The 16557-nt window shown below is 37.9% G+C and overlaps 2 protein-coding genes across 5 annotated transcripts; one reads left to right on the plus strand and one right to left on the minus strand.

Moving 5' to 3' along the window:
• Positions 1-1389: 1389 nt before the first annotated feature.
• LOC110165397 (tetratricopeptide repeat protein 39B-like) lies at positions 1390-8342 on the minus strand. Of its 4 annotated transcripts, none has more exons than XM_055158203.1 (19): positions 8285-8342; positions 7828-8032; positions 7641-7669; positions 7464-7568; positions 7264-7395; positions 7108-7184; positions 6579-6708; positions 6393-6492; positions 6234-6299; positions 5731-5839; positions 5590-5657; positions 4630-4689; positions 3990-4151; positions 3282-3373; positions 2452-2572; positions 2251-2362; positions 2040-2157; positions 1785-1901; positions 1390-1694 (listed from the first exon to the last, which is right to left on the minus strand). In XM_055158203.1, the coding sequence occupies exons 2-19, from the start codon at positions 7855-7857 to the stop codon at positions 1580-1582; spliced, it is 1743 nt and encodes a 580-aa protein (XP_055014178.1). In that variant the 5' UTR covers positions 7858-8032; positions 8285-8342; the 3' UTR covers positions 1390-1579. The 4 variants fall into 4 exon arrangements, with proteins under 4 accessions (XP_055014178.1, XP_055014177.1, XP_055014176.1 ...); XM_055158202.1 differs by lacking the exon at positions 8285-8342 and adding an exon at positions 8113-8278; XM_055158201.1 differs by lacking the exon at positions 8285-8342 and having other exon boundaries at positions 7828-8278.
• Positions 8343-9653: 1311 nt separating this feature from the next.
• On the plus strand, positions 9654-16542 carry snapc3 (small nuclear RNA activating complex, polypeptide 3). Its single transcript, XM_020930611.2, is given in 10 exon segments — positions 9654-9913; positions 11319-11402; positions 11495-11573; positions 12606-12710; positions 12775-12872; positions 12874-12922; positions 14312-14394; positions 14991-15149; positions 16072-16179; positions 16244-16542. Coding segments are annotated over 10 exon segments (1134 nt in total). The 5' UTR covers positions 9654-9692; the 3' UTR covers positions 16392-16542.
• The last annotated feature ends 15 nt before the right edge of the window (positions 16543-16557 follow it).

Consider the following 16557-nt stretch of genomic DNA (forward strand, 5'->3'; position numbering starts at 1 on the left):
TGGGCCAGTGACTCGAGACTCGACTTGGACTTGTCTGTATTTGACTTGGGACTTGACTCGGACTTGAGGGCAAAGACTTGAGACTTACTTGAGACTTGCAAAACAACAACTTGGTCCCACCTTTGATCGGTATAAATAAAATTGTGAAAAGAGCATGTAACATTATTTGTGTTTCAGTTTGTGGATATCCAAAATGGGCTTTCAATAAAACAACGAGAGCTAAAAAACAGGACAACAGAAAATCAGAAGCCAGGAGAAAGGAGAAAGGATGTAACTATTCCTTACATGGCTGGTGTTTCTGAAAAACCTACAGAGGATTTTCAGACAACATGAAATCCCAGTCTATTTCAAACCTACAAACACTTTAAGACAGAAACTGGTCCATTCAAAAGACAAAACACAGAGCCACAAAAACAAAAACAATGTGGTTTACTCCATTCAGTGCAGTGAAGACTGCAGTGAACACTACATTGGAGAAACAAAACAGCCACTTTACAAGAGGATGTACCAACACAGACGAGCCACTCCTTTATAGGATAGCTCCTCCCTTCATGCAGATATAAAGAAGTGTCCACAAGTGTTCTGACCAAAACTGAAGAAGCAGCTTGGATGAGCTATGAAACGTATTCGACTAAATAAACTTTTGTCCAGTTGACAAATTGAATTCTCCTTTTGCCATGGATTCCACCTGGACGACTGAGGGATTTTACACACATTGTCCATTCTTGACTCACTTGTGGGTCAGTCATGATCTGAGGGACTGTTGTTGCATTTTCTGTCTTATGGTCAGTTTCAAGGATGGTTTCTATGTTTTAGCTCAATACAATTACAATTTATTCCTCTTTGGTGTTGGTGGGGATCAAACTGGTCAGAAATGGGGACAGCTGGGACATTTCTTGTATCAAATTGGGACAAATCACTTGTTTTGAATTAATCTGCTGGGACAGGGGACACAGGGCTCAAAACTAGGACTGACCTGGGTAAATAGGGTCATCTGGTCACTCTAGACAAAAGCCAAAGTGTAGAGATGCATTGGTTCAAACTTAAAGTGGCAGTAAATTAAAAAAAATATAAAAATGTTGCACTACAACCATGATGATAAAAAAAAAAAAAGCTCTCACTTGTGTCAGCTGCCCTGCTTCTGTGTTGTCTCTTGTGTTGATTCAGGGAGAGAGAGAGAGTTATGTATGTCAACTATTATTACTATTATTTATTTTTTGCTCAGCAACCTCATGAGTTTTTCTTCTTTATTTCTGTTTTTTCTTGTTATAGGATTAGGCTATACAGCTTGCCAAGAACAAACACATATCAAAATTGAATTTCCAAAGTTCTTTACTAAAAATCACTGTGACAATCACACAATGACACATCAACATTCATCTTTTTCATACAAGTTTTTGATGTTTTCAAACACACACTGTACATATCCATACATTTATAAAGGGCCGTTCTAACTAGTTAAAAATTATGTTTTTTGTACAAAATTCTGTATTTTATTTAACAGTATTATTTAATTGTACACAACACTTAAAGACCCATATATTACATGACAGAGCTGTGTAGTCCTTATTGCACAGGTTCAAGCTGGAGTACGTGAAGGAGGAAGTTTGGCTGTGAATGTTCCCATTGTGTTGAGAGCAGCATGGATACGGAAATGTAACCTTGACTCCATGTTGTAATCTTTGTAGTTTGTCCTGTAAAAACACAGTGGAAAAACAAGAATTTGCATGTAAATGTGAAAGAATTCAAAAGATTGTATATTGAATGGCTCTAAAAGTACAAACTTGATGTTTTCCATTATTTCAATGGCCTTGTCAAAGTCACCCCGCTGCTTGTGTACAAGTCCCAGCTCATACATGGTGTATGGAACGAGATAGTTGTTGAACTTTATTTCTTTTTCACTGAAATATACACACAAATTTGACACATTTAATCCCACTGTTCCAATAAAAAGAAGGACATGCATGCAGTCATATATTTAAGCGGAAATGTGGGTGTGTATAAGTGTGTATAGGTTTATATATTTAGGAACTACTTGCCCTGATATAACATGTTTGAAGCACAGTTCAGCCTGGTCCAGCTGCCCCAGCTCTCTGAGGCACAGGCCTTTGAGCAGCTGCACCACACACTGGTCATCCAAGTGGTACTCTGAAGGAGCTGTACACACCAGACCACACGATTAAGGCCCTCACACACACTACAGAACACAATTAAGCTCTAAAACCATCACATGACTCCTGCAGCACATACTTTTGGAGTCATTGAGTTTCTGTTCGGCTGTTTTCAAGGAGGTCAGGAAACCTTCAGTGAGCTCAGGTCTTTTCCCCACGACTGTGAATCCATTCCATACGTAAATCATTTCCTGTGGGGAAGTTTGAAATGATTGTAATCAATATTTATTATTTATAAAATGTTATCAAAAGTATTATTGGTGCTTTCATCTGTTCTCACCAAAGCAGGGACGACAAGTTCCACAGGGTTCGAGGAATTGTATCGATCTGCTTTCTTTGCTGCAAACTTCTCAGTAGGAATGGACTTTCCAGCGATCCTCATCTTCAGTCCGTCCACCTGCCTACGAACACATCCAAATGAGCTGTGTGTACTCATTTAATTAAAGGACTGCACTGGTGAAGGGTCTGCTACCTACTTGTCTCCACGGAGATGTTATAGCTTTGCCCAGAATATTCCATGGTATGACTTTAAACATATACGTCTAGCACAGGGGTGTCCAAACGTTTTTCATCAAGGGCCACATCTCTAAACACAAACGAAGCAGAGGGTCGATCGAGGGCCGTAGACTGGTGCTGAATATAGTGAATAATTAAAATATGTGCATGTTTAACCCGTTAGAATGACCTTCTATTCATGCTAAGATCCTTAAAACCACCACTAAATATTAAATATAAGCTTAATGAAGGTAGATTTTAAAAAAAAACTTGCAGTAAAAAGTACATTTTTAAATTGATGTAAGGTAATTTGGGCCAATTCACCTGGAAGCCTGAGGGCCAAGAAAAATTTGTCTGAGGGCCGCATTTGGCCCACGAGCCACACTTTGGACATGCCTGGTCTAGCATTTATTCATTATGAGTGTTTCTACTGCTCAGAAATACAATAATTCCTTCAGATGTGAACTGTAATCTAGTGTCCAGCTTGTCTCTTTTGTCATACATAGGCTGTGGAACCTTCCAGACAAAGCAATAACATTTCCATGGAGACAAACGCGTGGCAGACCCTCCACTAGAAATGTTACGCAGTGCACCTTTAACACCCGCATTGTTTACCTGAATAATTCCACCACATTCTCTCCCATTTTCTCCACGTCCTCCTTTGGGAGCATACTCAAGATCGCCGCTTTTAAAAACGTATAAACAGCCTACAAGGAAAAAGGAAAAAAGTTGTGTTACTTGAGGAAAAATACAGATACTGAAAAAAATAAATATTCAAGTAAAAGTAAAAATATCACATGAAATAAACTACTATCCTAAATATAAAGTAAAGTATAAGTATTAAAGTACCCATTTATACAGTAAAAAGTAAAGCAGTGTTTTCGATTTAATAAAGTTTCAAACATAGTGATTTTGATAAAGATTTGTGCTGAATTTTATTAACAAGAAACGACTGAATCAATATTTTGTTCCTAGTTGTTTTTATTGATATATTTTGTTTGCTAAAATTATGAACTGAATCAAAATAAACACCTCGGCCATTTCAGAAGACATCAAATAATAATAAATACTTTCAGATACCTACAGTAAATGCCTCAAATGCAGTGAAGCAAAAGTAAAAAGTATTCATGTTATTAGGTTCTTTTTTCAGACCAAGAGTTTGTTTTCATACCTGTAAAAATAACCTAATAACAAATTATCGGAAGACCAAATGAACCTCGTTGGACTGAAAAGTATTCACTTAAAAATGTACTACAGTTACTTTGTTACGTTCCACCACTGCAACTGCACTTCTGAAATGAACTAAAACAACACTTATTTCACCTGTGACCACTTGCTCTCTTTACACAGTAGATCAGCGTAACGATAGGCCTCTCTCCAGTTCTGTTCAAAGCTGTAGGCCCACATGAGCTCCCAGTAACACAGGTGATGGATCTGACGCCACTCCTCCTGCGCCGCAATGCACGCCAAGAACTTCTCCTGGGCCTGAAAGAAGAAAAACAACAAAGTCACTCCCTTAGTTGATACTTTGAAGTACGCTCTAGTACACTCTGAGCTTTATTTTAACACATTCTGACCAGGACGAGCTGACTTAGTTGGAAGGTGAGATGATTTTGCTGTCAAACAAGTTTCTCACACATAAATGTACCAACAGTTTTTTCAGTAAGTCACGTTGACCCTTTCTGTTGAAACTCAAACACCTAAACTGGACCATGAACACTCGTATTGATCACAGGCTCCTGAAAATGTGTTGTTTAAACCCATTTTGTATTTTTTTTTCTTGAGTTTTCAGACTATACTACATTTTTTGACAGTGTTTGCTATATATATATACGTGTGCACTGCATCACCTTAGTAACTGCTAAACATTCTACCATAGGCATTCATGTAGAACACCCCCATTTGTCTCTGGAAAGTTAAGAGTCGGTAAAAAAAAAAATTATTCAGAGCAAAAACTACTTACAAGAGTGAAATCTCCTTTGAGCAGAGCAATTCTTGCAGTGTAGAAGAGCATGAGTGCCCCCTGGTGGTGAGACGAAGCAGTACATTATCAGACACGAGGAAACTAAACCAAATAACAAAAAGTGGTAGAACTTATGTGGAAAATGCATTTTTACCATTGTGAGAAAGATGATTTGAAGACAGCAATATGTCAAATAAGGTCATAAAATGTGTGATCCCGACTGATTGCAATTTTCACTTCAATGTTATTTTATCTAATTTATTCAAAGATCCAAGGACATTATTGACTACTAAAAGACAGAATCACAATCTTGATTAAAAGTAGTCTACTTCTACAGCGCTACTATTGAATATGATGTGATTTGAATATGATTTTGTGGTCATACAGTGTAGCTTTATAATAATACATCAGACTTATATGGTGCTTTTTTGGACTCTCAAAGATTGAAGTGAGTGAGATTTTAGTTGAGATTTGAAGTGCTGCAGGGAGTTTGAGTTCCTGATGGATTGTGGGAGTGAGTTAGTGAGGCTGGCGCCACCTAGTGCCTCCAAGTGATTTCATTTCTCTCCAGCGACTAGGTCAGGAATCGGAATACACTAAACTGGATGCAAGAATCATGGAAGTGCGAGTTCGGGCACCAGCCAATCAGCGAAGAGCCATACATTTTGTGTTGGCAACGATTCCCGAGATGGTGGATTTAAAGCCCAGAACTTAGAGAATGTTTGGTGAATTTTATCAAGGGGAAAGACGTTATTGCTCTTCTTCGTACGGGATTTGGAGCATTACATACGTCACGACCAAATAGCAGTGATTGGTTAAATAAAGAAAGTACCTGCCTACTGTTGAGCGAGGTCAGACGGAGGTCAGACAGTTTCCACAAAGAGAAACAGGCTGATTGAAGGCTAGGAGTGAGTTCCAGAGAGAGATAGAGAATAGAGATTGTGTAATTTTAATACTCACATTTGGGAACTTCTTGGCATAAGGTTCGAGCAAAGCTTCAGATTCAGTGAGGTTGCCTTCACCAGTCCCTGCACAGGAGACATTATTATTATTATTCTGTATCATTAAGTTTAGGTCAAAACTACCCAGAGAGCCTCATACCTAGAATAACAGTGATGTACAGGTGAAACATCATGAGTGTGAGGGTGCAGAGGATGGAGCGCAGGCTGTTACTGGCCGCGCCCTCCCTCAGCTCTGATAAACCAAGCTCCTGAGAAGAGACAAAAAAGAAATTCCCTGTCCTATATTATGCAAAATTGACTCTAGTGAGCTTTTAGCAATGCTTTAATGTTGTTACGTCATCAAAAACATACTTAAGAGTTGGATTTTGTTTCATTAAGCGGTAGTTTTCATGTTAACACCTTTTATGTTTTGAGGGCTGAAATTATCCAAATGATTCTAGTAAAGGTATATGAAGTTTAGTATGAGTATTTTCTGCCTAAATATACAGGATTTATGTGTTAAACATGTGAATGAAACAAAACACAACTCCAGGTGTTTGTGATGAGGACACATCTTTATAACAGATCTGAAAACTGTGTAATATCAACCCTTAAAAAGTAAAAATTTTCTTATTATGGTTAAAGCAAACAGGAAGCAAATACCCGGTCTCCAGAGAATCCCAGAAACTCCATCAGCCTGAGGACTCGAGATGGGAGCAAAGACAGCATCTGAAGAAGACATGTGGGGAGGAGAGGACTGATAATATGGTCAAACTTCAAAAAGAAATAAAATGAAAGCTTGGTAGCAGCAAATGATCTTACCAGGTTAAAAGAGCCGATGCCCATACTGACACCACTCTTAAAATGGACAAGAGTACCAAGATCTTCCTCTTTTCTGGAGCTTATCATGACCTGACATTCCCTAAAGAGGAGTATAGCACAAATGGTTACTTGTAAGTTCAACTGTGAATTGGAGTTGGCTTTAAAATGACTGAAAGAACCACTCACTTATAAATCTGATAACTGTTGCGTATCCTCATGCCGCCTTTGATGAATCCGATTATACTCTCGTCTAAAAAGGTCAGAGCGGCCTTCTGGAGCAGAACCTCGGCGTAACACAGCTCGGCGTGCATCTCCTCTGAGAATCATGTGCAAACTGTGAAATGACTTTTTTTGTACTTTTAAAAATGTCCATCATGCAATAAAAGCATTCCCTCTCCTTCTTTATTTATACATAGTTATATGTAAACATTAATATATTCATAGCTACAAACTGTCACATAACTTTGAGAACGCTGAGAAGAGCAAAATAGCAAAAGAGAAATTCAATTCTGTCAACTGGACAATAGTTTTTTGATTGAATACATCTCACAGCTTGGATGAGTTGCGAAACATTCAATTAAAAAACGTTTGTTTCGTTGACAGAATTGAATTTCTCCTTTGCTGTGGATCCTTCCGTATGAGGAATTACACAAACAATGCTGAGGATAAAGATTAGAATACTTGATAAACATGCACAGTCATCATTACAAGTTACCTTCTGTAAAGTTGTCAGAAGTTTGTCTGTACAAAAAACTTGTGAGGGTCTCAACTAATCCTGTTTTCCTCCTGAAACTAAATCAGAGAACAATAAAACAATGTAAAACTACGATTGTTTTGGGTGGGGACCCTACAGTCTGTGTGGGAGACTTACCGCTGACATGTCTGCAGAGCGTCTCTCAAAGCTGTCATGGCAGCATCCATGTCTTTGGGGTCAAAGGTCATGCCCGCCTGCATCACCAGGATGCTGCTGTAGCCCATGGCATGATACATGCTCTGGTCTTTCCTAAAAGAAAACATGATTCCAGTCTGTTCCTATTTTAAACATTAAAGCATGATCAAATGTGGACTTGCCATGGTTTTAAAAGAGCCAGAGCATCAGCAAAGCGGTTGTTGAGGAAGTATTCCAAGGCAGTGGAGCATTCCTTCAGTGCAGTCTCCAAGTTCATTTGTGTTATTCTAAAAAATAAGTAAATAAATATATATTTTCTGCAGGCAGACCTTCATGAATGACCTAATGATATGACTTACTTTTCATTTTCAGTATTTGTAAGGTCTACCTGAAAACAAAACAAAACATCAAAAGAGTACATTAACAAAAGTCACATATTTAAAGTGAAAACTGAATAAATTATACTGATACATACAAACATACTACATACTACTACTCCCAGCATAATGGGCTTTCCTGATCTGACACATGCACACACACTCTTACCTGCTCTAATGTCTCCACTTTAGTCTCCATGTGTGACAGACGTCTTCTTCTTTAAAACACTGGGAGAAAAAGTTTGCTGTCCCTTAATATTCTCCAAAGCCTCCGTTTCTTTGAGAAGAAGAGAGACACGAGGGTAGCAGCGACATTTATGAGGTGAAATCTCGGGAGTGGCCTAAAGTTGAGCAGCCAGCCCTCTCGTCTTTGCCTTTCAAAACAGAGATTCTTTGTGAATTATCGGAATAACAGTGTTTCAGTCAAACACCCCTGACACTACGTCTCACAGACCATTCACTGCAATTTGTGATGCAGGTTTGTCATGGTGCAGGCGAGTTAAGCGTAACGCAATAATAATAATCAAGTTTGTCACTGAATTTAAAATACAGGATAAAAAGTTGGATTATGTGAGACGTGCCCCGAGCTAGACGTACATAAAATCCATTATTTGGTAAAACCTGACTTTTAATTTCGTTCAGCTGGTAGTCATAATCCCATTCTTTAGCGACACCTAGTGGCCAATTGACGTATAACAACTCTCAAATGGCATGCAACTGTGTCTACTGCTTGAATAGATGGACAAATTTAATAACATTTGTTATTTCAACAGTGTTGGAAGAATTAAAAAAATTAAAGTCAGTGTTTTCAGCAACTCTTACACTGTGATAAAAAAAAAAAAAAAAAAACTTATACTTTTCAGTCTCATTCAAAAATGTAGTGGAGTAGAATGTAGGCTACAGATACAGAAGTAAAAATAAAAAAAAGTATCCATTATAAAATCTACTTGTAAATGTATATTTAATTTAGAGTAACCAGATTTTCAAAATAAAATAAAATAAACTGGGACATCCTTAGCTTGGAGTGGTCGGTAATAAGAAAACTGTGAAACCAGTGCACAATTAGGGAAAATTGTTCTGCACTCAGCACTAATGTGAGTTAGTATAGTCACATTTTCTTTGTGTTTTGATTATTTTTAAGCAGCTATTTTCTATTTGACCAAAACAAATGACAAGTTATGCCTCTCTTTACTGTTGGCAGGGATCAGTATGGTCAAAAATAGGGACACTTGAGACAATTCTTGTATAAAACTGGGACAAATCACTGGTTTTGGATAAATCTGCTGGAACAGAGGACACAGAGCTCAAAACTGGGACTGTGCTGGGTAAATAGGGACGTCTGGTCACCCTGGGCTAAAAATACATACTCTCAGACATAGATAGTAAAAGTAAAAAGTATCCACTGTAAAATCTACTTGTAAATGTATGTTTGAGTACAGTACTTTATTTATTTTTATTTATTTATTTATTTTATTTCATTCATAAAGTATAAAAAGACATCGAGAGTGTCACAACATCAGACACACAAGAAATTAATGAAAAGGAGCAGAAAGAAGAGAAATCTTATGTTATCTTCCCCCCTCCCTTTCCCTTTCAAGACAAAACATCAACACCGATGGTTACTAAACAGTCCAAATCAGTTCAGGCACAATTACTGATCAATCGCAAACAGAAATCTTCACTTTTATGCACAACAACTTAGTTTTCTTTTTCGTACATACACATTGCATTTGATTTTATGTGTTTCTTAAATGCCATCATTGTACTTAATTCTTTTATTTCTTTGTCAAGACTATTCCATAAGTTAATTCCTTTCACAGCGACTTGACTTTACTACTTTTACTTCATTATGTGCCACCACTGCATTTAAATATTCCGATTATTATTATAGTTGTGAGATTTTCAGAGAGTATTTCATTCAGTTTTTGTTTTTTCACTGTGCCAAATATTCCGCAGTGTTCCCTCCTCCAGACAGGGGGCGGTAGCGCACAAACTCACGTCGCTCGCGGCAAATTTAACACTAGAACTACAACAATGGCGGCGAGTGACTCCAAAACAAACATCCCAGAATACGAATGCGTCGATATTAACACGAAACCTTTTCACATCGACTCTTTCAGAAGCGAGTGGCTCAAGCGACTTCACCCGAGCCAATATTCTTACGAACAGCCAGACGATGACGAGTTTGATGCCCAGTTTGCCAAAGAGATGGGCATAGACGAAGGGACTATGGCTGAGCTCAAGTCCATCTGCAGGTATTCACTTTGGCACAGCTTTTACGCGTGTATTTATCGGTTTGGGTTGGATAATTTGGATCGATACGGCTGATTTTGGGTGATGGAAATGAGTTTCTAGGAGCTCGTGACATGCACCCATCATCATCGTCACCCACCCGTCACGTGCCTGTCTGGGTCTTTTAAGTCCAAAATCTCTCATTTTCCCACCACTGTTCCGGCGAATTACTACATTTTAGTTAAGACATGTGATCCAAAGCTGTTACTTGTTGAAAATTAGTTGAAACAACAATTGAAAGTGTTCAGCTGATGAGGGTGACCGAATTTTCTAAATCAAAATCTGGGACATCCCTGGTTTGTGATGGTTGGTAGTAATAAATTACATTACACAATTTTGATGACTAACAAGTGAGTCAGTGTAGTCACATTGTCTTTAAGTTTTGGTGATTTTTAAGTGGCTTTTTGTTATTTTATCTAGACAAGTGACAATTTGTGCCACTTTTTACTGTTGGTACGGATCAAATTGGTTAAAAATAAGGACACCTTTGATATTTCTTGCATAAAACTGGGACAAATCAGTGGTTTTGGATACATCTGCTGGAACAGGGGACATAGGGCTCAAAACTGGGACTGTGCTGGGTAAATAGGGAAGTCTGGTCACCTTACAGTTGATGTATTTGTAAAAAAAGACATTGCACTATGACTTTTTTGGGCAGGAATCGTCACCTGGTTTTCGTTATGTAGATGTTATTGCTTTGTCTGGTATGTTCTGGTAAGTATCGACCAACCAACTGTCCCTGGAGATGGATGATAATGTTTAATGCCATACTGTGGAACATTCTAGGCCAGGCATGTCTAGGGTGACCAGATGTCACTATTTACCCGGAACATTCCCAGTTTTAAGCACCATATCCTCTTTCCCAGCAGATTTGTCCCAGTTTTATGCAAGAAATGTCCCAGGTGTACAAATTTTTAACCAATTCGATATTTGCCAACAGTACAGAGAGGCATACATTGTCATTTGTTTAGGTAAAATACAGAAAAGCTGCTTAAAAACAACCAAAACACAAAGAAAATGTGACTATACTGACTCACATGTTATGTCATGAATGGTCTCTGCAGGACAATTTTCCTTAATTACGCTCTCATTTCACAATTTTATTATTACCAACCACCAAAAAAACTACATTGACCTCGAGTCCACAGCCTTTGATTGGTCCTTCACTGTGTTTTGATATGTGGCCCTTAGTGAAAAAAAACGTGGACCCCTGTTTTAAGCAAAGCAAAAACATCTCCACTGAAAGAATTACGACCACAAAAGTCCCATAAAGCACCTTAAACTAAAGAGACAGCTGTAACTGTTGTTTTCGTTGTTCAGTGCAAAAGTAAAGTTGACCATAGCTATTTTCCTGCTTCTTCTTTTCAGCACCGACTCTCTTCTTTGCCATCCCAGAGACGAGGAGCCGGACACCACCCTCGTGCCTGAAGGTGCAACTCTCGCCACTTTGATGTGAGTAACTTTTTCCATCAGTGATCTCAAATATGAATCAAGGGCAAATTTAATTGACCAAAATATCCAAATTCTCTTCTTTGTTTCAACAGACATCGGAAAAAGAAACAAGATTACAAACTTTCTCAGAAATGTCCAAAGAACAGACACGAGCGTTATGCAGATGAACTGGTGAGAAGTCTTTCAAAACAACATTTCATACAGACTTCCCCACCTTAGATGTTAGAAAAGGAATAATCTTCACTAGTCTGCAATTAAAATAATCAGTATCTTATTCTGATCTGACTATATAGACTCTAAAACAGGGGTGTCAAACATACGGCCCGGGGGCTGGATCTGGCTCTCGGCTGATTTTCTACTAAAATATTTTAATAATATTTTCTATTAAAATATTTTAATTATATTTTCTATTAAAATATTGGTAATTTTCTGCGCTGTTTAGCATAGCAGCATCTCCAGTGCCTCTGTGCGTGGCCCCTCCCACCAGAGCAGCACAAATGAAGACTTGTCTCTTTTCAAACGCTCTTAAAAGACGATCGTTTTGACTGTTGACCGTGACACCCTCATCAGCAAAATGTCCAAAATGAGAAAAATGGATGCCAAGTGCAGGATTTTCCAAGAAAAATTTAGTTATTCCTATTTGCTTACAAGTTAATGTAAAAAATTTGTGTTGAAATTGCATTTTTCTTAAAGTTTCAGGTTGTTCATAATATTGTAATATTTTGTAAAAGAAAGAGTTCATCAATTTAAAAAAATTCTATTTTCATGATTTGCGTTTCTCTGCACAAATATTTGAACTTATTGCTATTTTTGGGATATATATGCCTTTTTTTTCCCGGCCCCCTTTGGATCAAAGTAGGTTGGATACGGCCCCCGGACCAAAATTAGTTTTACACCCCTGCTCTAAAACATGTGTCAAAATACCTTTTAACAACAACTACACAAATGTCATGAAAGAAATAAACTAAATCTGATAACAGACTTCATAAATATTCTCTAGAAGCCTTCATTCTCTATATTTCAACCTTCATTTGGTATTTAAAAATGATCATAGAAGTAATAACTGAAAAATTATTTAGTTGCATCTCTAGACAGTAATAGTAGTGGTAGTTTTGTTAGTTTTTAATCACATAAAAATTGGCCTCTTGAAAAGTTGGTGAAATATATAATGTCTAACTTTTATCTTGTGTTTCTGAATTTTAGGACCGAGTAACAGTTGAGATGAAACCAGAGAAGACAGAAAATCTGGTCCCAGAAGGAGATGTTCTTCTAACCATAAATGTTTACTACCCTGCTGTGTTTGATAAAGTGAGTCAATGTCAGAAAATTCAGATTTCAATGCTGATGAATTAAATTTGTTATTTCCTCTCAGTTCAACTACTCCAGGCCTCATATGACTCTGCTGATGACCGGCTCGCACACACTGGCAGAGCTCAGAGACGCCATCTGCTGTGTCAGCGATTTGCAAGTGTGGGGAGTTTAGTAACAACCCTGACCTGGTTCCAGAATTTGTTAGTAAAGTGAGTATTTGTACATTGACAGAGATGGGAAGAATACTTTGAAAATGTATTTAGTTCGACTAGTTAGTTTGACTACCGTATTTTCTGGGCTATTAGGCGCTCTGGATTATAAGGCGCACTGTCATTAAATGGTCTATTTTCGAACTTTTTTCACAAATAAACCGCACTGGACTTTAAACAAAACACAACAGTTGGATGGGTCAGTGAGACTTTGTTTGTCGCGTTCACGGTGACTCTGGGCTTTGTTCAGTTGTGGCGTGTAGGGAGGGTGCTGTCTGGGACCGCTGGATTGTCGGCGTGTTCGCAGTGACTCAGTTGTTCAGTTGTGTCTAGAAGTGGCACATTGCACTTGATTTCACTGTGCTGTCGCTGTCTGCTCCGTGTGTGTTTGCGTGCGCTGCGGGTGGTACGGCTTTGTAGTTTACTGAAGTCGTGCTGGGACACCCGAGTGGATTCGTGTATGGGGTGCTCTGGATTGTGGGGCGCGGTCCCTTTTTGATGGGGTTGGAGCCTTAAGAGCGCGTGTAATAGCCTGGAAAATACGGTACTCCAAATTTAAGACTTTTTAAAGACCTTTTTAAGACCACTTAAATGAAAATTAAGACCAACATCACACCCATTATGCAGGCAAAAAAACAACAACATCCAATTCTAATAATGACCAACCAACTATATAGCTAGAATCTAAGAGCCACTGTGGATTAAACCGACACTTCCCCATGATCCATCCAACATCTTCGTCCACTCTACTGATTGTTTACTCATTGCCGCCAGCACCAGAAACCAAAGTATTCTTTGCGCAGACTCCAAATTAGACATTTAACATTGCACTGCAGCCCGGTTGTATATAAAAAAAAATATATGCTAATGAAATTTAAGACCTTTAAGAAAAAAATAAGACTTGGACAACATAATTTAAGACTTTTTAAGGCACATGAAATTTAAGACCTTTTTCAGACTTTTAAGACCCCGCGGCTACCCTGTTAGTTACACAATACTCAGTACATGCATTAAAATATATTTTGTAACACGGTCCAATCAGAGTACTATATTTTGAATACTTACAATACTTTTACATTGAGTTGCATTTAAATTATAACGTAAAAACACAACATAGGATTAAAAACATCTTAATGTTTGTTTCACCGTTTGTTCTGCATTTCCTCTCACTCACTCAAAATCACACATGCTGAATTTTCTGATGAAGTACTGTGAAGTACTACTTCAAGTGTTTCTTTGACTTTAGGAAAGCAACTATATTTTGAATACCATCCAATAAAAGTTTTTAAGTTGGTATTCTGAATAAGTGTTCTCAGTATTCAGTTACTTCAATGCTGTACATTGATATGACTTATATACATTTTTGTTTAAATCTTGTTTCTCTTTTAGGATCAGTACAAGTCGGCTTTCTTCTATTTTGAAGGGGTCTTCTACAACGACATGCGTTTTCCAGAGTGCCGGGATCTCAGCATGTAAGTCGCATTAACCACTGGCCTCTTCAACCATAAGAGGGGTTAGATATTTTGTACTTTTTTTTTTTTTTTTTGCACTTTACCGTACCCTACATTATGTAACTTTAAGTCCATAGCTGTGTGCAAAAATATCAATATATCGTATCGTTTAATGTGATGATACAGTATTGATATCGTGGGCTGCTGTATCGATACATTGCTAAGAGTATTTTTGGTACATTTTACTAAATTATTTTGTTGCAGCGCTACAGTTTTGTTGCTTGTTCAGAGGAAGGAAACTCGTTCATGCAACACATTTGACATTTTCACTGTTTTGATTATTAAAATGACTTTTAGTATCACAGGAAAAAATTTGCCATTATTTTTTATTGAACCATATGAAATATATCGTATCGAATTGAAAGCTCACTGTATCGAGATATGTATCGTATCGTGGTTTATGTATCGAGGTATGTATCGTATTGGCAAATTCTTAATGATACCCAGCCCTAGTCCATCACCTGCTTGTCTCCATGTTGAGAGATTTGTTTGTTTTAAAGTATATAGGAACTATAAATATTAATGTATACCTTGTTTTGATTCTTTCCTGGATTTAGTACAACTATTGAATGGGCAAAGACTCGAAATTTTCCAGCATTCACCCAGGGGAAGATGGAGGACACGCGGTTTGTGGATCTGAAAGTGAAAGTGGGGTTCCCGTACCTGTACTGTCACCAAGGAGACTGTGAGCACCTGGTCATCATCACAGACGTCAGGTCAGTCAGTGCGCTGTGGCTACAGTAGAATAATACAAGGCCAATCTACATGGAAATGAATACACTTACTTGACAGGAAGTTAACAAAAAATATGGTACATTATAGTATAAATGTAATTCTAGTTATTTTATTTTCTATTTCTACCAATTTCCTTGCCTGGGACCCAGAACACACACTTAATTTCTTTACAAAGGTGGGAGTCTGGTCACTGGTGAATCTCCTCATTTTCAAACGGTTTGATTGACAGGTGGATTAGGAAATCAAGGACACATGTGGTCTGTCCGTATAGGAAAAAATAAAATAAAAAATATGACAGGAGACTAAAAAACATCACGAATTTCTGCAGAAAAAACAAGCGGAGCACTAAACTCCGTTTATCTCAGATTCATTTGATTTTATTTGTAAATCATACATGACCAATGAGCAGCTCCTTCATTTCAGTGTCACTGAAAAACCAAATCTGATTTCACAATCACATTTGTCCAGGGTTGAGATGCAGCGGGGAGCATGTGAACCAAACTGACGTCATAAGAGAAATCATTCTGGATTTGCCCGGCAACCAGTTAACACATTAGCTTTAAAACTAAATGCAAAAATGTTTTTTCTTATATAACCAACATAATTAGTGTGTTTGCTACTGCACAGGAAGCTACTGTGCTTATACCTCGTATATGTTCCTCCTGATCTGAAATAATTTAGTTCGTACACTGTGGTTTATCACAAGATGTGACTTTAGCTGCGTTATCATGCACTGACACCAAATACAAAGAAATCCTCGTTTGGTGTCTCACAAGTCTGTGTGAGCGTAACCAGGGCAACCACACATGAAACGAGCATTCACACCGCTAATGTGAGACTAATCTACATCAGCTCAAAGGAGGGTTTAATCTGCTCTTAATTGTGTTGCCTCAAACTCTTCAGGCTGATGCACAAGAACGACTATCTGGACAAAAAGACCTACCCTGTGCTCATCCACAAGGATCGCATTGACACGCACAAGTGCTCAGTCTGTCACGTGTACATCAGCAGGTTTGTCAAACACACAAATGAAAATTATAAAGAAATAAAGCACTAAATGTGTTTTCTTCTTTAGGTGGCATACTTCCAATGACGAGTTTGCTCCTAGTGACCCGTGTCTCTTCTGTGACAAGTGTTTTCGAAAGCTGCACTACGACACACAAGGAAACAAGCTTGGAAACTTCCTGGCCTATCCCTATATAGACAGAGGCGCCTTTAACTAATGTCCCGTTTTACTGCTGTATGTTACAGCGTGTTCCAACTTACAAATGTTATATAGTTAAATTATTTTTTCAGTTTGATAATTTTGTTGAATGTTAAGAATATTAAAGTTTATTTTGAAAATAAAAGCACAAAGGAGTGAACTGAAAAAACAAAAAAAAATGTATC

This window comes from Boleophthalmus pectinirostris, unplaced genomic scaffold (assembly GCF_026225935.1).
Source record: "Boleophthalmus pectinirostris isolate CB_2022bp ecotype Guang Dong unplaced genomic scaffold, ASM2622593v1 HiC_scaffold_22, whole genome shotgun sequence".
Taxonomy (NCBI): domain Eukaryota; kingdom Metazoa; phylum Chordata; class Actinopteri; order Gobiiformes; family Gobiidae; genus Boleophthalmus; species Boleophthalmus pectinirostris.